Source organism: Coloeus monedula (genome assembly GCF_965178545.1).
Source record: "Coloeus monedula genome assembly, chromosome: 4".
In the NCBI taxonomy this organism is placed as follows: domain Eukaryota; kingdom Metazoa; phylum Chordata; class Aves; order Passeriformes; family Corvidae; genus Coloeus; species Coloeus monedula.
This window is the reverse complement of record NC_138784.1, coordinates 20,201,750-20,223,815: the sequence shown is the minus strand read 5'-3', so window position 1 is coordinate 20,223,815 and position 22,066 is coordinate 20,201,750. Positions and strand designations below refer to the sequence as shown.

General features: G+C 42.1%; 1 protein-coding gene across 1 annotated transcript in view; it reads right to left on the bottom strand.

Annotated features, from left to right (window-relative positions):
* TBXAS1 (thromboxane A synthase 1) overlaps nt 1–22,066 on the bottom strand; it is a gene marked incomplete at both ends in the record, with an annotated part of 227,535 nt that overhangs the window by 44,165 nt on the left and 161,304 nt on the right. The window contains one exon of the mRNA XM_082280876.1: nt 20,892–21,206. Within this exon, the coding sequence (XP_082137002.1) occupies nt 20,892–21,206 (315 nt within the window). The remainder of the gene's footprint in view (nt 1–20,891; nt 21,207–22,066) is intronic.

The following is a 22,066-nucleotide window of genomic DNA, read 5'->3' as shown; positions in this document are numbered from 1 at the left end:
TTTTAAGTAAAAGCCAGGGTTTGAGACAGAAAGTGCTTCTTGACATGTAAACTCTCAGCCCATGAGCAGAGTGAGAGCTACAAAAGATTCACAGGCTTCCCCCACCCCCACAGTGTTTAAATGATTGATTAACAATTTCTAGAAAGCAATTCATAAAATGAGAAAGGGCAGATTTTCAAAACTATCAGCTTGTAAATGAAGTAGAGCCAATCCTCTGGCAAACCTTCCAACAAGGTTTCACATTATTTGTTTTATGCTTCCTAAAGATCTGTCTCTAGCCTAAATCCCAGCAGGAGGAGATGCCATTGGAGCTTAATTACATTCCGCCTATGGGAAACATTCAAGAAACAGGGGTCTGGTAAAAACCGCTACAACTTGGTCTAAAAAGAAGGAAAAAAAATGAGAACAATAATCTGATTAAAGTAACGATATGAATATACCATGCCTCCCAACCACAGGTTAAAAGCATTATCTTCTTACAAGTCGCAAGGCAAAGACCCAAATTGTCTTGTGAAGCAAACAGAATATTTATACCATCAATTTACAACACACATTTAGCATTCAGGCCTATGGAGTAAGTAAATAGTTACAAGACATGGTATTTTAAAGGGTTTTGGTGCTTTGTTTCAATTTTTTTTTCTTTTATATGAACTAGACATACCACATGCTGTGCTGAAAATCCTTGTAATTCCCGACAGGTTTTATCTTAGAAATAAACTGTGGTTAGTGTTTCAAGGGTTTTGCACATGGCCTGTGCTCTCCTGGCTGGGGAGGGTGGGGGATGGTTTGTGTGTGTGTCCGTACACCCACCTCACAAACATCTCCCTGGCCCCCAGCAGGTGCTGAGGCACATCTCACCCTGGCCAGGAGGGTGGGCAAGAGTCAAGGAAGTGCACAGCAAAAGCAAAAGGGAGACTCACTGATCCACAGCCACGACACAGGAACCTGCTGCCATCAGCACAAGTGTGAAGGATATGGAAAGAAAACTGCAGGCAGCCTCCTCCAGGTATAATTCTTTAAATCTGGGAAACCCATCTAGCTGAAATATCTTTCTCTGCAGGAATAGAGCAAACGACTCCTGTGCATTCAGCTGGGACACCTGAATAGTGGACTAGGCAGGGGAGGAAAAACACTGTTCAAAGCTGAGAGGAAAAACTAGGTATTTCCACTGTTCCCCCTTCTGGTACCCCTAAATCACCCACCTCAGGTTCTGTAACTGGCCATGATGAGACCCAACCTCAGCACTCAGAGAGGAGCTCCCATGAGGGTCTGCAAAAGGAACAGTGAGCACCAGCGACTGTCTGGAATCGGCACCATGTCCTGCTGTACACAACGGAGAGACTTGCCACTAAAGAAGCACTGAAATATTTAATCATTCGAAACATTCAAGTGCGACAAAATTATCAATGAAACTAATTAAGAATCTTGAGATAATAAGCACTGATGACAAAATGTTCCACTCTAGTGCCTACCATCAGGCAGTCAGGATTTATAATATCAGTCATTTATAAAACTTATACCCTGAAGAATCTCAGTGCACTTCAAAACATGTGCCTCTATATAGCCCTACTCCCCAAGGTGACTCGAACTACTCACGCATACCCAGCAAAGGTTCCCAATTAGGGATGAGGACTTCAGATCATGACGACAGAAATATGAGTATAAATGGCATGGTGAGCAGAAAAGCTGGGAAGTGCCAGCTTTGGTGCCTGCAGGGCCAGGTCCTGAGGTCTCAGCCAACTCAGCTCTACCACAGGCACCCAGAAGGGCAAGCCGCAGGAAGGTGAGACAACAGAGCACAGAGCAGACGTGGGGAGGAAGAAGGTCACTGATTTGACAAAAAGAACACGGCGCCAGCGGTTTATGCACTGGGATTTTTCAGCAATTTAGGACAGGAAGTGAACTGGTGTCAGGCGATCGACACTGCAGATGGGTCTTTAAGCAGCCAACATGTAAATGGGTTTTGGCAAAGATACTGCAACTAACAGGTTTTTTTTTCTTTTTTGTGAGAAATGCCATTTTTAGGTACAGTCAGGGAAATGCTGCCTTCTGCCTGCTAAGAGCAGGTGTACAGATGTCGACAGCAAGTTCAGGCGAGTGCCAGGTACTCGAGAATCGTCACTGGTATGTGAGCTGCCTCACACCATCTCCAAGCTTTTGCAGGAGGCAGGTTTTATTTTCTGCTGAGGTTTCCAACGAGCCAGTTCTCCAGCAGACCCTGTCTCTGGGCTCAACAGCTCAGCAGAGCCTGATTTTTATTTCATCTTTGTTTCTAAGTTAAGCCATCTATGCCAGGCCAGCTCCTACGTGAGGGGAATGGTGGGTCCCTGTGCGTCACCCGCGCGGCTCTCAAGGAGCTGCCCACGAGACAGGTACAGCTAATCTGGAATGACGCCTGGTAACTGTAACATCTAATTTCAGACTCAAGGCACCAATTTCCCAGTCACTTTGTAGTTACACTGTGTTACCGTAACGGGTTCTCTGCACAATTATCACAACACTTGGTAAGTTATTCATTTCTGAGAGAGCTAAGAAGCCTTGTAAATTATTTTCACTTTAAAGAAAGCAGACATATTCCCCTCTGGAGGAAGTAAATAGCAAAGTTTCTCACCCATATTTTGTTTATTATTAATGTTTCATAAATAATATTATCTTACCGTTAGTATTAAAATATCTTTACTTCAAAACAAAAATGTAATAAACAGGCAAGAATTCAAAACCCAGGTGCACATGCCTTTGTGGCAATGGCATGCATCAGGCACAGGCATTTTGAATATTTTATACTTCATAATTTTTTTTCTTAAATAATTAACTACCTTTAACTAGTGATTGTCCAGTCCTACCACTGCTGTGGGTTTAACTGAGTATTACAGTTCTGAGTGTTCCTTTGGTGGTTCTGCTTCTCCCTGCTCTGAATCCAGGCTGAATACAAGCCCTGCTTGACTTTTAGGTTAGAGATCTGTTTCCTACCTCACTCCGTAATGGATGTAAATCCATTTTCTACAGCTTTGCCCCCTGCAGTAGACTCAGACAGCTCCAGCTAAGATCTTTAGTGTTCACTGGCTGGACCAGCATTCTGTCTAGTATCTCTTAGCACAGTGGAGAAACCTGCTTGCTCCAGCTGGTGATGTGGGCTTATTTGACTCTCCATTTGGCTCTTGCAATCCAGAAATAAAGAGTTAAAATCCCATACCTTGGTTTGATTACTGCACTGCTGACAGAAATGCAGAGCTGGACCAGGAGATAAGATGTACTGAGCCACTGAAGAGTTTGTACACTTTGGACAACACATTGAAATTAAACCTTTTCTCCCCATCGCTGGCTTGGAAAAGAAAGTTCTCCCAAAAGCTTTTTAAAAAAAATGTACTACCAAAAATGACCTGGTCTATAATTATCATCTCATAGCATAGTCTGGTGTTGAAGGATATACCAGTGTACATATATTTAGATGCATACAGATGCACGTGAGGGCTTGATGGCGTTTGCCAATGCACTCACTGCTTAGAATTTGCATATCTGCATGTGCACAGCAAGGGTCTCATGGCTACCACATTTCTCTGCAAAGTCTGAGCGTAAGTAGGATTAAAATTATTACTTCATTAACCTGAAATGCTAAAAATGGAAAAGACAGTATTCAAATTTCTATTCAGTTTCAAGCAGCCACTATGGCAATTAGCTTTGGGTGATAAAAGATCTGGTAAAAATGTTTTCCTACAAAACAAAACCCCCAACTTGAGGCAACACTTCCCATCTAATTTCTCTTTGTGCATTTATAGAACTATAGAAGCAGAGAATAAATACATTGAGAAAAAGATCTAACAACACTTAAAACCACTTAACTGCAACGACAACAACGACACTTGAAACAAGGGCCCACTGAGCAAAACCAGGTCTGTAAGATAAGATTAACAAAGATTTCACACCACTGAGATTTCACACCAGTGGAAAACTTCTTTTAGAATACTCTATCCAATTCTAATATCCACATTTTTTCTAAAAGATGTTAAAAACCCACAGGAGAACCTCTGAAAGCAGGCACATATACTGTCTAACTTCTAAAAAAAATAAAAATAAATTTTAAAAAAGAAAGAATTTTAGGAATGTACAGTTTTAATACAAGAAACAACTAACAGGTGATATCACTGTGGTTTACAGATGATATCCTAATCTTTATTTAGGAGAAGGATAACTAAATTAGGAGAAGAGATTAAACAAAACTGTGGTAAATTCACCATTGCCAGGAAGATTAGGGCAGAAGTAGGAGGGCATGACATATTCCCAGCTATTTTTATGCAGTATGTCAGGACTGGTGGTGAGATGGACCCATACAGCAGCAATGGGGATCAAAACAGAGCCCAATTCCAAAGGTCACCAAACATTAAAAAAGTTTCCTTCTGAATGTTGTGGCCAGGGTCTATCTATGGTTTTTCTTGTAAAATCAGAGCTAGGAAAGAAAGCAGGATGTTTGCTTTGCACCAAGTCTCTGTGTCCTTGCATTGTTCTCTCATTTAAGTGCACTGCTAAGGCTCCACTGATAATAAAAGATTGATTTAAAAGACCATTCCACAACCTAAGCAAACAGTGAGCCTGGCTAATGTTACATATCATAGCCTCTTGTCATTTACTGCTACTCTGTGTGTTTACCGTGCCTCTCACTCCCCCTCAGTAGCAGCCCGAATTTGCAGCAGAGCAGCTGGTCCTCCGGGGCTGATGGCACAACTGCAACCCTGAGCCCAGCAACAGCAGCCTCTTGATTGATTATTAAAGCACAACCCTGCTCTCAGTTAGGATCTGAACCAAAGCAACATCCTCCCAAGGCTTTGGGTCAAGTCTTTGCAGATTTCCTAAATGACAGGCACCTCTACATCACAAGGTGAACCTTACCTCTGGTAAGATCCAAAACTTAATCACATTATCTGCATTCCTCTATCAAGGTTCCTACTTTAGTCCAACAGAGATGATGAAAGTAGGTGGTGTGAACAAAAAAAGAATCAAAAAAATTGTCTCCATTTTTAACTTCTATAAGAAAAGCTATTGTTTTGCATGGATAACTCCTCTTATACCAAATTCAGTACACAGCACGATGAAAACATCCATGCTCTTCCCATTAATACAGGAGAAAAACTTAATGGAGTGTGTTATGTTTTTTTTGTCTTTCTCAGTTTTTGAATAACTGGTTTTGCTTTGTGCTCCTTGCCAGCATGATGAGTATTGCTCCTTTCCTTTACATAACTGGATTGTGAGAACAAAGGGATGTGTCTTTAGAGCCTGATCTCAGTTTCACTAAGGTGCTACCAGGGCAGCAGAAACAGGCCTTGCCACAGTTGCAAGCCCTTGTTTGTTAACATAACAGCAGAAATGAGGAGATGATGATCCTGCTGCAGATGAAGGGTAAGGCTGATGTACACACACCTTCATGGTCCGTTCCCACTACAGGAACAGGAAAGAGGGCATAAATGTAAACTGGGAATCTGGGTTTGCAGTTACCCTGGATACAGTTTATAGGATTTATACGTTTAATTAGTGCAAAAGGTAGAAACCTTCAGTGTCTTATGAAAACAGTATGTTAAACGCAGTTCTGCCCAACATTTCTAGAACACCAAAACGTGCAACAATTGAACAGGAACAATTAAAAAGATTACTAAAGCATTTTGTTTTGCTTGTTCTTCTTGGGATCCCTAATTTTCAAGTCAGGAAAGATATTTTGTGCCATCTAATTAAAACAACTGGGAGGGTTTGGGGTTTTTTGTTTGTTTTTTTTTTCTTAAACAGATACACTAATTAATTAACACAAAGAAGTCCTGTGCCCTTGGTTATACACAAGATTAGACTGCACAATAACAAATTCCTAAACTTAAAATGTATCATTTAATGAATTCATAGACAACAACTCTTTTTCCCCCACTGCAGAGTGAAGAAGAATGTGCTTTCCAGGGACTACTCGAAACACTCTTGGAAAGCAGTTTGCAGTTCTGTCCTTGCATAGGGTGATGCATGTACATACTTCAATTTGTGCACACCAGTGGATCTGTTGACTTTTGCATTTCGGATCTCTGAGGAAAATCACTCTATTTTCACTTAAACCCATGGGGGAAACACCAAATGATCTTGCAAAGGATTTTTTGTGTAACCTAAGTTAACCAGATCATGCAAATACTGCTCCATGAGTTCTCTGTTTCCCATGCTAAAACTTTTAAATTCTCTGTGCCTCCTGAAGAAACAGGACCGTTAATATTACAGGCTTGTAGGTACTTTTGGAGGTTAGTATTTATGTATCATTTGGATGTTATCAAATGAAAAGTGCTAAAATAACCTAAACTATTTAGAAAAGATATGGTATCTTTGCTCCCACTGTCAGAAGTCTGCTGTGCTCAAGTGGCACCAGGCTACCAAACCTAAAAAAAAAAAAATTCAGTTGTGTGACAGTGACTGTTCAGGTTAAGCATTGTTGAAACCTGTAGGTAAAGCAGCCACTTGATTCTGTAATGGAGCTTATCTGATTGTGATATTTATCCAGAGGGACAAGTCAGGAGGCTTACAGCCCCTGTGCAAAGTCGCTGGCGACTGCTGCCACGCAAAACGACCAGCAAGGTTTTCTGCACAGCACCTGTGGGCAGAGTGGTTTGTCAAGGTAGCGCTCTGCACAGAGCCGTGTGCTCAGGGAAGAAGGGAAACAATCAGAAAAGGAAAACAAAGGAGACAAGAAGCACCAGGCGCCGTCTCAGTACAGCAAACACGGCTTGGCGAGGGACTGCCACGGTCCATGCTGCTCCATGGAGCTGTGAGCACAGGAGCCACGTCCTGCTGCTCAATTCCTGCTGGGATGGGCAAAAGGAGAGTGTGCACAGTCCTTGTAAACAAGTAGAGTCACGTCAAAGATATTTGGCTCTAAGCCAAACAACCCAAAGGCCCTGAAATTTCAGCCAGCAGCTCAGCTCACCACAGGTGAGCGGTGTGAACAGCCAGCAAATTACGACACGGTACAAAATGTGACAAATGTTGGCATCTTTCTCAGCTGACAACGTGGCCACATCCACAGAGGTGCGCCTCTGAGTATGGGAGTTCAAACGCTCCTTTGGCAAGGGATCAAGCACTCCTAGTTTGCACACAGATTGTGCATTTTGTCTCACTTTGAGCTTGCTCAGGCAACAGGCAGTATTTTCAGTAACTACTTCTTGCTCCTCATGTCTTCATAGAAAATTGCTGGTAGTCATGACTTTCTTATTACAGAAGGTATCAAACACACACAAAAGTTTTAAAATAACAAGCCATTTGGGGAAAAAACCCACAACCTGTGACACTATCTGAAGACACCCATGCAACTCGTGTCAAGCTCTGCGACTTAAAGCATGTTTTCAGCACCCACCTAAGACAGCCTGGCAGTGCATATTCGTGAATTTATCACAGGCAGGGAGTAAAATGCTTTTAAACATCATCTTATTTCCCTAGTGAATGCTCCTCCCAGCAGGGATCTCCGCTGGCTGGTTTCTACCAAGCAGGTTGAGCAAGATCACTTCTAAATAATAACTTCTCCCACAGCTTGAATTCCTTGCCCACCACCAGATACATGGTGACATGTATCTGAACACTAGGATGCCAGCACCACAAAGTACCCACAGCTCAAAACAAAATATGCTGGAGCAGGATGTGACACCCTGGACCACCCCAGGGGTCTGACAGAAAGCCAGCTGTGGGGTCAACACATTCAGAGTCTTTGGTGGTGAAATCCAATGAGTTTGAACATTTCTGGAACATCCATCACAAGTAGAGCCGGTTCTGAAGATGTACTTTTCTAGAGTGGAAGGGAACAGCACAAAGCTGGGAGAGTGCTGTAACTCAACAAACTGCAAAAGAGTAGCTGGGCTCTCCTCCTTAGAAAAACAGTGGAAAAACGCACCCCTTTGGGTGAAGGGGTATTCATACAGCCTGCAAATTGTACAGTGAAATTCAAGTAACCCCTTGTGACTACTCCCCCGTCTTCCCTGACGCTGAAACAACATCAGAGCTATCTGCTGGTGGTGCTTAAATGCCCGTGTTTTTCACATTAGAGAGGCAGGAGTTTTGGACCCCCTGATTCCTATACTTACATACCTTTGGAAATTAGCATAAACATCTCAGCTGGCTACCGATGTGATTAAGATGTGCCTCCACTTTGCAATTTTTTTCTTTGAAACAAAGCAAAGGCTTTCATTTGTTAAGTGAAAATTCCCCGGTGGAAACCCCTCTCTCTTTCCCTCCCATTTCTGACCCCATATTGGGCACTTTAATCTAATTTTGGTTTGAGGTTTTAGAAGCTGAAGGCTGCTTCTGAAGATCACTGAGGGAAAAGAAATCACTGGGAGGAACACCACACTTTGAACTGAACGTCCCTGGCACAATGCATATTGGAAAAAGAAAGCACTAAGAACATTTCCCAATCAATGTAGCTGTATTTTTCACAACCAGTTAGAAGAAATGGAAACCCATGGTAAATAATGCTGCTTTGTACAAGTCCAATTACCCTGAATGATAAATTGCCTAATTATTTCAGCTCTAGAATCTTTCCCAAGTTCTTTATCCTTTTCTTTGTAGTCACTGTCTGTAGAACAAGAGCGTTTGACTGTTACTAATTAACAAGAGAGAAAGATGCAGGACATTCAGTAAATTCACTTCTGTTTAAATTCATCTTACATTTATTTTTCCCCACCAAAGGGGAAAAAAAAGGTAATAATTTATTTAAAAGCTGCTCTGATGGAGGAAATTTTTCTCTGTGACTACTCTATGATATTAAAACAGTCAGCTTTTGTTTTTTTCACTCTCTAGAATTTGGCTGTGCCAAAAGATTAAAGGCACAGCAAGGTTAGATTAACACCTTGAAATTATCTGTAAAGTTCTCTACTTATCAGGCTATTAAATCTAAATTTGTGACTGCACAAAATCGTCTTCCTATTGTATCATGAGTGCACATGAACTTGATGAAACAAGTTCCAAAAAGCAAGAGCTTTTAAATGTGTTTTGTTCCAGTTCACAATGCAATGACTTTCTGACATCTTGTTTCTTCGTTTTTCCTTCATTTAGATCAACAGCAGTAAGGGGTTGTGAATAATAGCCCCATGTTCAGAACTTTTTCACTTCTCAATTTTCTCCTGTAAATTTAAAGTGTAGCTAGGACTATTGAAAAAGATATTAAAGTTTATTCAAAATCTCTGTTGAACCAGAAGATCAAAATCATCTTATTGTATTCCATCTTTAAAGCTGATGGTATGTAAACCATCAAAAACCAAAAAAAACACCCCAACAACCAAAAAACCCAAACAAACAAACAAACCCAACCCAAACCTTTTTTTCCCTCCTGCTTATTAACAGAGACTTTTCTGAAATCCATTTGTTAAGATGTGTGTAAAAGCAAAATGTTTTACATATAAAATGTTTTACATACAAAATAATACGAATATTTTGTTGAATTCTGAAAGCACAGATTTCACACAGGTGGAAAACACTGAGTCAACAGGGCTAAAGAGTGAATTGCTTTCACAAGATGCCATAATGTGCTATGCCTCAGTGACAGCCAGGAAAGGTAACTCCTCGGACTGAGAAAGTAACCGAGTTCTCAGTCTCACTACATCTGAGACCTGACTAAGGATGGTGACTGCTATTAAATGAACCTTCATGCAAGCACCTCTTTATCCAGTCAGTGTTGGTTAAAAGCCCAACATTCCAGTCTGTACTAGCAACTGGCATTTCTGGTGTAAAATAGTTCTAAGCCTCCCCTGATTGAGGCCCCGGATGCCTATCCCAGTGGATACTGCAGTGGTGAAATTCCACTTCTGGACAGACTGCTTGCATAGAAACATCCCTGTGGGACACTGACCAAAGCAAACATGACCAGTTACACTGAGGTACAGGTAGATTTTGTTGCTTTAAAGGATTTGATTTTGGAAAAGTCCCATAACCTGTCTTATGAAAACCAAACATCAAATTAGTTGGTAATAAGTAAGATTACAACCATGGACTTCAGGAGAGCTAACTTCAGCCTCTTCAGGGATCTTCTTGGAAAAATCCTTTGGGAACACGTCCCACAGGGAAGAGGGGTTAAGAGAGTTGGGTGATATTCAAGGATCACTTCCTCCAGGCTCAAGAATGAACAAGAAATTGGGCAAAGGGGGAAAGAGATCTGCATGGATGAATAAAGAACTCCTTTCATTACTCAAGCATAAGCAGAAAATACACAGGAGATGCATGCAGGGTCAGACCACTTAGAATTAATATAAAGAGGATATCAGAGTAAGTAGAAATGAGATGAGGAAGGCCAAGGCCCATCTGGGGGCCAGAATTAAATCCGGCCAAGAATGTCAAGGACAACAAGGAAGGGTTTTTGAAATACATCAATAACAAAAGGAAAACAAAGGCAATGGGCAGAAACTGAAGCACAGGAAGTTCCACCTGAATTTGAGGAAGAACTTCTTTACTGTGTGGGTGACCAGGCACCGGAACAGATTGCACAGAGAGGGTGTGGAGTCTCCCTCACTGCAGATAATTCGAAAACCATCTGGACACAATCCTGTGCCTTGTGCTCTAAGATGGCCCTGCTTGAGCAGGGAGTCTGGACCAGAGGCTCACCTGTGGTCCCTTCCAACCTGACCAATTCAACAAATATTAGTGAAAAATTGTTCTCTGAGACAGTAAAATATATTAACTGATTTGAAATGGAACAGTCCTCAGACAGGATGTGTTTCCTATGATTCTTTGGGTTTTCCTGACTACTCCCTTTGCTCCAGTCTTTCTATCTGGTTAAGTAAGGAAATGTTCACTCGTATCACTGGAAGATCACTACATTTCTAGAGCAAGGGCACACCCAGAAACACCACCTTTTCTTTGTTTCCATATTAAAAGAAAAGTGTAAGATGAAGCAGAGCAAACAATAGAAAAGACATCTCACACTGATTAAAAGTAGCACAAACATATTGTTAGAAATGGAAATTATTTACATACATATGTTCTGCCAGAGTGGTAAAGAAGGGGAAAAAAAAGGGAAGGGAGGTCACAATAAGTTCATTCTACCAAAAAACTGCTTTACATAATCATGAAATGCAAACTAGTTTCCATTCCTTCTGGCACCAGCTCATTCAGCCTTCACTTTGAATGCTTACCGACAAACAAATGGACTGGTTACTTCCTATTAATGCTTCCTAATTTAGGTAGATACCTGGAGGAAAAATTCCATTTTGACCTTACATTCATATAAGCTAAGATCATTTTTAAGCTATGAATTTGATGAAAACAATTTTAATTTCTTCTTGGTTGCTGCTGGGGATTTGCTGTTTCTTAATAAATTAGGCATGTGTTCTCCTCAGCTCAACTTTTGCACCTTATGCATATAATATGTGCAATTCAGGAGTCTGTGTGAAACTTTCAGATGAAAATCAGTCATCATTTATTCTCTCCCTCCTTCTCTCTCTCATGCAGCCACAGGTGCGCAAACAGGACTTGTTCTATCAACTGTCCCCCAATACTTGTCCTTCTCTTCCTCTGCCCATAGAAGCATAGAATGGTTTGGCTTGGAAAGGACCATAAAGACGATCTCATTCCAACCCCTCTGCCATCAGCATGGATATCTTCCACTAGACCAGGCTGCTCAGAACTCCATCCCACATGGTCTTGAACACTTTCAGGGATGGGGCATCCACAGCTCCTCCAAGCACCTTGTTCCAGTGCCTCACCACCCTCATAGTAAATAATTGAACCTAAACCTACCCTCTTTCAGTTCAAAGCCATTTGACCTTGTCCTGTCACTACAGGCCCTTGTAGGAGGTTCCATGGAAAGCCCTTATCATGAATGTGGCTCTTGTTTTTACAGTCTCAAGAGTCACTATTGTCCTCACAAGGCAAAATGCTATTAAAGCAAGATTTTATCCCTTGGTCTTGAAAGCCTCTCTGAAGTACACAGCTCAGTGGAGATTCCTGCAGCAGACGAGGATGCCAGGGCTGGGCCAACACCTTCATGCTCTGAAGAATCTGCCTGTCAGTCTGGGGACACAGAGGGATCTCATTCCAAATGAATGCTAACTAACATAAAGCTTGAAAATGCTTCTTTGTTTAGCTTAGTATTTACTATTTCCCAGGAGACAAGTTCCTGCCTGATGAATACAATTGGCTGCTAATGCTGAGACACAGTGTGGGGGTCCTGACACAGATGTCCAAGGCCACCCTCTCTCATTTGTAAGTTCTTTCAAGGGCCAGATGGTTTCGTTTCTCTGATTTTTTTGCACTGAGGTTGTGCCTATTGCTAGCTGGTCTTTCTTTGCTAAGTATTTATGATACAGCACCACATACCTTATGGAAACTTTTAGTGCCTAACTCCCATGGGAAAAAAAATAAATTAGTATAATAGCTTTCTGGGCTTGACTCCTACTTCACACTGAAAAACTGCTGAGGGCTAGACAGGCTACCACTCAAAGAACGGGCACTTACACCTGCGAAGGCATCTCTATTCCTGAGAAGTCATGGCATGTTCACCTCTTTTCCTGCCATATGTAACTCCTCTGGCTAGCCTGGTGAGAGTATGTCCCCCAATGTCATGGAGAGAAGCAGTGGTGATACTTACTGTGGTTTGAGCTTATGTCCTTGGCTCCCTTTCTGCAAGGATCAACTGCCCAGTGCAAAAATTTGATCTACCAATTCTACCTGGAGCTATGTTCCACCCTCCAAATGATGTTACCTATCTGCAGCTAAAAGGTTAACACTGATATAAATATAAATATTGATTGGCCATTGATATTGGTATTAATTTGGCTTACTTTGTCCCTGGAGGAAGCATGCTAACTGCATATACAGGAGCAGTTGGGATACAGATCCTGAAGAAAACTGTAACCAGTTTCTTGCTCAGCAGTGATATTTTTCCTTAAATTAAAAGCAAATATGCTTTTTTTCTCCATAAAAGCCTGGAGTGAGAGGGGGGAAAGGATGGGGACAAGGAATAGAAAGACATGGAAGATGCATCCTTCCCTTTACTTCCTCTTTAAACAAATCTGTCTAATCACATTTAAAGTGCTGCATTATTAACATCTTCACCATAAAACGTTCCATGTCACTAGAAAAATTTATTCTTTAACAAGAACCCTGCAGCAGTGCTGGTGGGTCAATCATTATGAGGATGGCAAAATACCAGGAAAATTCAGGGGTGAAAATGAGTATCTGTCTAGCATACATTACATGAGACTCAGTTTTGCTCAAGAATAGCAATAAGGCAGAGTCACTGAGCAACATGTGACATTGCAAGCAAAAGATAAATTAGTCTTCATGGGCAAGAGACTGATAGGTCTGAAAAAATGGAAAAATAAAAGGGTTTTTTTCTCTTTTCCTTTTATTTCTTTTACTTGGGTGAAAAGGGGTAAATGAACTCTGCAGTGTCAACGACAACAAGAAGTTCCTTGAAATAAAGGTACATTAATCATCTCAACAATACGTCAATTCCAGGACACACAGAACTACCACTTCTCAGCAGTGAAGAGGATTTTCCTAGGAGAGAAGTAAGGTTTTTTTCCTACTCAGATTGTGGTTTTTATAGGGTTCTTGGAAACGTCAAGGAAGAAGTACAATGTCAAGATGCAACTGGGGTTTAAAACGTGGAATTTGTTCCTATAAGCTAACAGTAGACTTCTCAAAATAGCAAAGTCAAACCATTCCTAAAAGATACCCTGACTTACCAATTGATTGACTCAATTCTTTGCATATCATAAATAAGTTGACTCTCCAGAAAGTATTTGTTGTTTTTGAAAGTCTTTATCTCCTTTGGAGAGCAGGAACCTGTAGATACAGTGTAAGAACTACAAATACATGGCAAGAAGGAAGAATTGCTCTCACGTGGCTCCTGGCTGGTCATGTTCTCCCTGCCTGCTCACACTTCAGCCAAAGGGTGACTGGGACTGCCTAAAAATCCCAGCTTCAGTAAAGCAGGAACAAGCAACTGGGATCTTCCAGACAGGCCTCTAAGACAACTTCTCTTGCTGGCGCTGGGAGGGTGCCTGGGACAGAAAGCAACCTGTACAAAGAGATACCTGCTATGGCTCGCACAGTGAGAAAACTGAGCCCAAGATTTTCCCCCTCAGGGCTTCCCCTCAGCATTTGGGCCTAGGAACAGGTTTGTGGCAAAGTGGGCAAACACTTGGCAGGCTTGGACTCAGGACTTTCTCAGGATACCTCTCCTTACACAGCAGGGACTCAAGATGGTAAAGAGACCGAAGCCCTGAGTCTCAAAGGTGCTTAAGTGGCTGAAAGTCAGGAAGAAGAAAGTTAGAAGCCAAAATAACCTCTGCCCAAAAGAAGTGATTTTGGGTCTCTTGAGTCCAAAGCCTGCATTTCAAATCAGTATATTCTAGGTACTTACAGCAGAGGAGAAATTCAGGGAAAGGCTTATTGTCTTCTCCTAACTTAGCAACCTTTGACCAGTATGTACAGAACCATAAGACTAAGAAAAATAACTGATTTCAGACACTGAACAACTGCATGAAGAACTGCAGAAACACACCTAAGTCCTCAGTCTCTCCATGTTTAAAAGCATCTCCCTATTTGTTTAAAACAAACCTGATTGCTGACAGCTGACATTCATAAATGATGTGAGGCTCTGCAACACCTTCTTAAACAAATAGAGAAATCAAAGAGTGTCATTTCCTTCAAGAGAATAAACAGCAACAACACACAATATTGTTTGTGCTTCCTGGTTCTGTATGTTTTGTGTGTGTATGTGTATGCATGTGTAACAGCGACTCTCTTCTGTAGACTTTCTTCTGCACACTATTTACAATTCAGTCTCCCTTGATAAACGCAAGCCTTCACTGTCAGCAGTATTTCCTTAGTGAAGCTTAGTCTCTGTAGTTGCAAGCTTCTGAGAGCACAGTGCCTTGAGATACTGCATGAAAGGCACCAAACTCATGCAAATTGTTGTAGTAATTCCCTGACAGTGACATCTCTCTGACTTTCACCTCTCATTTTCACTAATGCTTGGAGAAAACCGTCTGTGCTACCAAGGAGACTCTCTGCATAGACTGCTTAAAAATCTAAAGTACTCAATCAGGCACAGAGACACCATAAAAATGGTCCTACCTCTCTCTGCTTGAGAAATTTTATGGGAAGGGAAAGTTCTGAAATGGCAAAATCTCTTTTCAATAAGCCATCTCCATTAGACTGCAGAGGTGTTACTGAAGGAGCTTTTCAGTGTGAAGAGCAGAATCATAAGCCAGTGTAAAGTTTAGTACAGTTCCATTCAAGTCAACGATGACAATTACCCCAGATGAGCAACTGCCACACCCAGTATATGTGATGGATTACAGCACCAAAATCATCAGCCATAAATAGTTTATGCATCAGTCCAGCTCAACCTGGGCCATTTGCAACTCACTACACACAGCAGTTAAAAACAGTATCTTTTCATTAACAAAGCTACAGATTGCAATGACTTTGGAGTAGCATCATTCAATATTTTTGACAAGAAAGAATACAGATGGAACAGTCTGATCAACATTTTCAATTAAACATATTGAAAATATTCCTTAGGCCCTAAAGCTATACAAAACCAAGCATTTATAGGAACAGGAAGATGTCTTTAATATAAAGAAAAATCTCCAAGTCTCCATTTAAATAGAGAGAGAGAGTATGGCAGGACTTTGAAGTTTCTTTACAGTCTCTAGACAGAGGTGAAAATGTTGGTAAGTCACACCAGCACTGAATTGTTACATTAGTACTTTGTGTGGATAGGAAATTGGATGGAGTAGAGACATGCTGTGTCTTATCCTGCTCTTCATTCCTCTCACACTAATGTTTCTAAATGTCATATCAAGCAGTGATAAGAGTAGTACAAAGCTTTTTTAAAATGGAATGGAAAACACAGTTAATCCTGCAGTCTCCAATGAATGTTTTATGGTAATAGCTGCTCTTTCATGTACTCACTTTTATTTACTTCTCCTTACTCCTGTGCTCTCCTTCACCTTTGTCAGGGCTCCTGAAAGTATTCCTAGGCATCAGCAGCAAGGAGTAGTGAGCTGCTACTCTGTCCTTCACCAGACCTGAAGCCTTACATATCAGTGCAGCAACACATCTCCGGTTCTGTAGGTAGCACTAACCCTTCAATGCAACTTTTTCTGTGGTGCCTTAAGTAACAATAGGTTTGTATAGATATGACCTAAAAAATCCCAAAACTTGTAGCACCAAGTCTATCCATTTGTTAATGCAAGGCTTGGTTGTCTGTTACTGAGAATATGCAGTAAATTATTCCTGAAGGTGAGACAGAATTCAGGGAGCTCTTGCTCCAGGCTTTTCTATGCTCTGCACCTTCAAGTATGGATTTCTTTATTGCATGGAGACAGAGCAGATCATTCTCACACCTCTTTTGCCCTCCTTAGCTGCCCCTAGCACGCTTGCTTTCCCCCCTCCTTAGTTGTCCCTAGCATGCTTGCTTTCCCCCCTCAGGAAAATGACCTAGTTTCACTGGTTTAACCTGAGGTGTTTACTTTGCAATAGATCAGGAGCACATACATACAGCCACTCACCACATTTCACCTCAGGGTAACAAATAACTTCTTATGAGAAGTTAGCTTGATTACCTATGTTTTTGCACTCTGTTTTGTGCCACTACTCCTGTCCAAAATTATGCAGTCCGGTAGCACAACAACAACAACAAAAAAAATTTATAATTTTGAGTGATTCAGGCTTGAGAGGGAAGGGAGACAGACATTTAAATGCTAAAATGGGAATAGAGGTAAAAAAGAGAGGCCCCACCATTAAGGGAATCCCCAGCACGGAAGATGCAATTTTTCATGCCCTAAGCTCTGTGGCTTAGGACATAACACACAGAGCAGCTCAGAGCACACAGTGGCACTCAGAAGCAAGCGTCCATCTGCTCAGAATGAATGTGTGCTCCAGGCTTGCCATGATTTTGCTAAGCACACACACACAAATAAACAAAAATCAACTTGCTTTTACAATAAAATAATTAGTCACAAGTGCAAAAACCATTCCTAAATATGTCTTGTGAAGGGCTTGTTAAAAACTCTACACAGGGACCATTCTGACTGAAATGGAGAGGTGAAGACCATGGGTGCATTCTTTCTCACTTGGTGAATGTGGATAAAAACATCTCTTTCACAACTGTATAGCCTTAACAGTTCAGGAATGGTTAGCCACAAACGCTATAAAAATAATCTGGTCTTGAAATAGCAACCTTTCCTTTTTTCCCCCATGTCCTCCTTTACTGGTATATACCAGGCTTGCTTCTCAACTGATGCATATCACCATACCTCTACCAATACCAAACATGTACCAGTTTAACCCATCTCAGGATCTGACCCCCTCTGCTGTCCCAGATCCGCGGCCTCTGCAGAAAGTAATATTATTTTATACAGACACAGAGGTAGGCGTCCTGCCCCCACTAGTTCATATTTAACTCTCTTTTCATCTTGTTTATTTTGCTTTCATGGTATCAAAGCAAGCTGCACACCCAGCAACAAGCTTGCAGCAAATAGGTGCATCTTATTTTTAGCAGATTGACCTTCACAGGGCACATACTACACTCCCAATGGATTTATGAAGAGGGTCAGGTCAAAGTCTCTAAAATTTGAATTTTTATTTGTGTGTTAGAAGAATTATGTTTGTCTTTTCCAGTGCAGTTGGAGCAGACATAGGGATTCAAAAGTAGTATGGGAAGATGCAGTGTGTGGGGACAAGTAGTCACCACTGAGTATTTTGTCTCTCTGCTTCCCCGGAGATGAAAAGCTCTGCACACCCTTTCCCTACACCCTAAAGACCCAGATAAAGGTGAGGGGGCAATAACCTCTACAATAACTGAGGCTAGAGGCTTCTCCTGCTTGCCAGGCTCTGAAACGGGCCAGGTGGGTCTTCTCACTTTGAGGGAAAGAGACATCATGAAGCCTTGACACTTAGCTATCAGTCAAGAAAAGACCTAAAAAGTCCTTTAGCAAGCAGATGAGGATGGTCCTGGAGGTAAAAAGAAAAAAATGACAACCCATGGCTCACTCAGACATTGTTTTCTGAGGACGCTTGCCTGGAAGTGCCATCTCCACAGTGTATTCAGGCTCTGTGGTGAAGATTAGCTATGAGATCTCCCAGGACAGCTCTGAAACAAACTTGGCTGGACACAACAGAGCAGGACAATATGCTCCTGTCTCTATTCTGGGTTCCCAACTCCCAGCACTGGGGCTAGACCACTTCCAGCACCTAGCTTTGCATTTCCACACCACAGTGCAGCAGTCTGCACCACGCCTGTGCAGGGATCTCTTAACACAACAGTGTCTCAGCTTTCTCCATCCCCTTTATGCTCTCCCATCCTGCCAGTGCACCTGCTGTGCAAGACAGACAAATGAAGATCACAGCAAATGCAGGGGTATCCTCAAGTACAACACCCAGAGCCACCAAAATACTGCTGTATGCCCAGATGGACCAACCTTGCTCCATTACTGGCTATCACAAGGTCGCCATGCTTTGTCTTTCTGACTGGTGTGCCAAAAAGCTGGAATTGTGCCTGTCATTTATAGTACCTTTTCTCAGATAGCTCTCACATGTCTTTATAAACTTTGGTAAATGAGTACATAAATCACTCTGTTCACCATCAAAGTACAATCATCTCTGGGATGATACACAGCAGCAGCTGTAAAATCAGACTGCAGCTCCACACCACAGATTAGGGCAATAAAACATGCTGCATCAGGCAACTGAAATGGTTGGAGGATGGAAGGGAGACATGGTGGAGGGCATTTTGTAGTTATAATTACCTGAGTATACATTTGGTTGAAGAGGGTACTGTGTTTAATACTTGCATATCTGCAATTCAAAACAGTCTTCCAGCACATGTCAAAACAATCTGACTCTACCATTCCCCCCTGTTTTGGCCTTCTAGAGCCCTTCCTTTCTGAAAATTGCAAAGCACCTTGATAAGAGCAAAGCTGATGTGCTGAATACAAGCAATAACCTAATCAAATTTCTTAGCAACTGACTTGATAACTAACTGTGAGCCTGTAGCTTCTGTGTCCCCTCCCTCCCTCTCTCTTGCATGACAACTGAACACAGCATCTATATATACCCAGTTCCAAAATAGCTTCTGCTCCCGTAACTTGCAAACCGTTCACATAGATCTCATTTTCTAGGCTAAAAGTAGTTAATTACAGTCACTAAGGGGACTGAACTGCTGCACCCTTTTCCTTATTCTGGGGTGGGCTCCTTGAGCAGTGTATTGCCCCCTCCCACTCCCCTGCCAAATCATGACCTGTTTACGAAAGGAAATCTGTTGAAGGATGGGGCTGCACAGATCAGATCTACAGATTTCCTGTTATCAGGGACTGCAGATAAATCGTTATCCTTCTCTCTCTCTTCTCCTTGGCCATGCAGACATATATGCACCGTCTAAAGCTAAACTTGACAACTCACAAAGTACAGGGAAGTTATGTGAAAGGTGCTTCCAATCAATACATGACATGGGACGGCACGGTTTGGGATGAGGACACCAGTTTGATTCGAGGCACCACACAGACTTTGTACAGGGGTGACGTGCAGAAATTAATTTGAGTGCCAATTCTCTACATTGACTTCTCTGCCACAAGTGTCCCTAGCTTCATAACCTCTCCTAGACAGTGCAAAAGCTGAAATTATTAGCAAAATATTGAAAGAGAGCCAAAAGAGTCAAGAATTAAGCACTTGAATTTGATTATTATTGAAACATTACCAATAGTGAGTGGCAGCTCAGTCAGGTCAGATACAAGCCAGGGTCCATTAAGTTCTCTAGCTTGGATCGGAAGCACACCCACATTTGAACCTCTTGCACTGGCTCACACTGCAGTTTCCAAGTGTACAGCAGGGGCTCCTTTAACTGGAACTAGACCAGACCAACGGCTAAGGGAAATTTGGTACTCACAGAGCCAGACTGTAACTACCCCAGAATAAACTCCTGAGGTGCATAGAGTGTGTACCCAACAGTCCCCACTACCAGCTGTGCTGGGTGATGAACCTGTGCCTACAGCAGCACACTACTTGTTAATGTAGACATGGCCACACACATGGATTCCCTACAGTTCCCTACTACAGGAACCAGACAGTTAATCACTGATTGCACTCAGATTTCTGTTCACTTGCATGGAAAAGTCTACTATTTCACATCCCTGTCAACAGACAGATACGAACAACATCACACACCTATCCTATAGGACAGCTCTCCCAGCAGTTTCCCTTTGGTTCCTTAGGCTGTCAGCTTTCAGGACCTGGTGAGGAGATTAACTGTATTTTCCTTGGGGCTGCATAGCAGGAGGTTCTGTGTGCAACTCTGCCCCCCGCAGTACCCCGTAAACTGCCCATACTCCAGGCCAGGTTGCACCTTCATGGCTAGGCAGGCCTTAAGGAAGTCAGCTGAATTCGCCAGACATGAGGACACAACTGGACCTGCCATACATGAATGAAACAAGTAAATAACTCCAGTCCCGGAAACAAAAATGCCCTTGGCAAATACCGATAATGAAGGAGAAGTAATTCGAACACAGTATAAGAGAATTACATACGGTGATTTTTTTTTTTTAAGCTTACACATATATTCTGCTGCTAAAGGAAAACAAATTTATGAACATTTAAAGCAAAAATTTGAAGTTTATAATTTGTAAGAACACTATTTATGGTCCTACAAAGATCAGTAAATAAAATTGACCACAAAAAACAGTAAAAGCATTCATACAGGAGGAAAAAAATAGAAACATGTATTTTTAGAGCCTGACAACAGCCGGTTGATTTCAATAGCGGAAAATATTTCTTAAAGGCTAAGCATTCACCATGACACAAAGTTTCTAGGCCATCTCTTGTGTTGATATAGTCACATCACCTTGCTCCCAGCAGGAAGCCCCAGACCAGCACATCATACTCACGTGTTTTGCAGAGAAGTCATCGACCTCCCGAAGCACCTTCTCCTGGCACTCTGGGTTGGTGGCCAGCAAGTAGGTGGCAAAGGACAGCGTGCTTGTGGTGGTCTCATACCCAGCGATCAGGAACAGGAAAGCTTGGCCTGCTATCTCATCCTCTGTTAGCGTCTTCTGAGCCTTTCCAGATGAGGCCCTGCCAACCAGAGGCGCCTCATTCTGTCTGGGAGCAGCAGATGGGCCGATCACATCCGAGCACCCGGCTGCCAGGGAGTTGGCTGAATCACAGGCGTCAAGCATCCACTGGAGAAAATCCCTGCGCCTCTGCAGAACACAGCAGGACAAGGAATGTGAGGAATGGGACACAGAGCAATGTCTTCCACAAGGATGGGAACAGAGAGCTACTTCCTATTTACAGTGTACACTTTGCTCCCACAGAATGGCCACCAGCCTTTCACCAAATGAGGAGACTTTCATAAATCAGATGGAAATGCTGTAACTAAGCCTGTCATTGCTTTCTTCCCAGTCAGATGAGACTGATCTGCCCCCAATTCATAACAGGTACGTATCTTCACAGAGGATTCCTAACAGCCAGCTCTTTCATTCCAGAACTTCTTTCATTCTTAGAGTGAGTTCTTGGCACTTGCTGGAAATTGGGGGGACTGATACAGACACTGTACATGCAGGCCCCATGTGCACCTGCCAGATGGAGGCAGCACAACTCGTGCTTGGAGGAGCTGGTCCATCTGCTTGGATGAACCATCCTCATTTGTTCATATGGTCCAAAGCATGAAAGTCACCATCTAAGTTCAGGGTTGCATCTACAATACTTTGTGTACCAGCTTAGCGTGACAGGACTGAAATCTAATCTCAGTAAACTGGGATATCTTTTTATGAGAAAGTACAGTTATGAACACTCCTACCAAGATAGGTTTTTTTTAAAACTTTTTTTTTTTTTTAAATAATTTAATTTTTTTAAAACATATTTGCAGAGCCATATTAAAACAGTAAGCATTCCCCTACCACTAAACCTGTTTGGGTGGTTTGTCTTTGCAAAATGCCCACTGAATGATTCTATTGCTATGAGAACTGCTTTCTTTCACACTAGTTTTCTGACACCAAAGCTCTAATCAACAGACCTACGGCCAAGAGTGAGCTGACTCCAAACCAGTGTGGACAGCAAG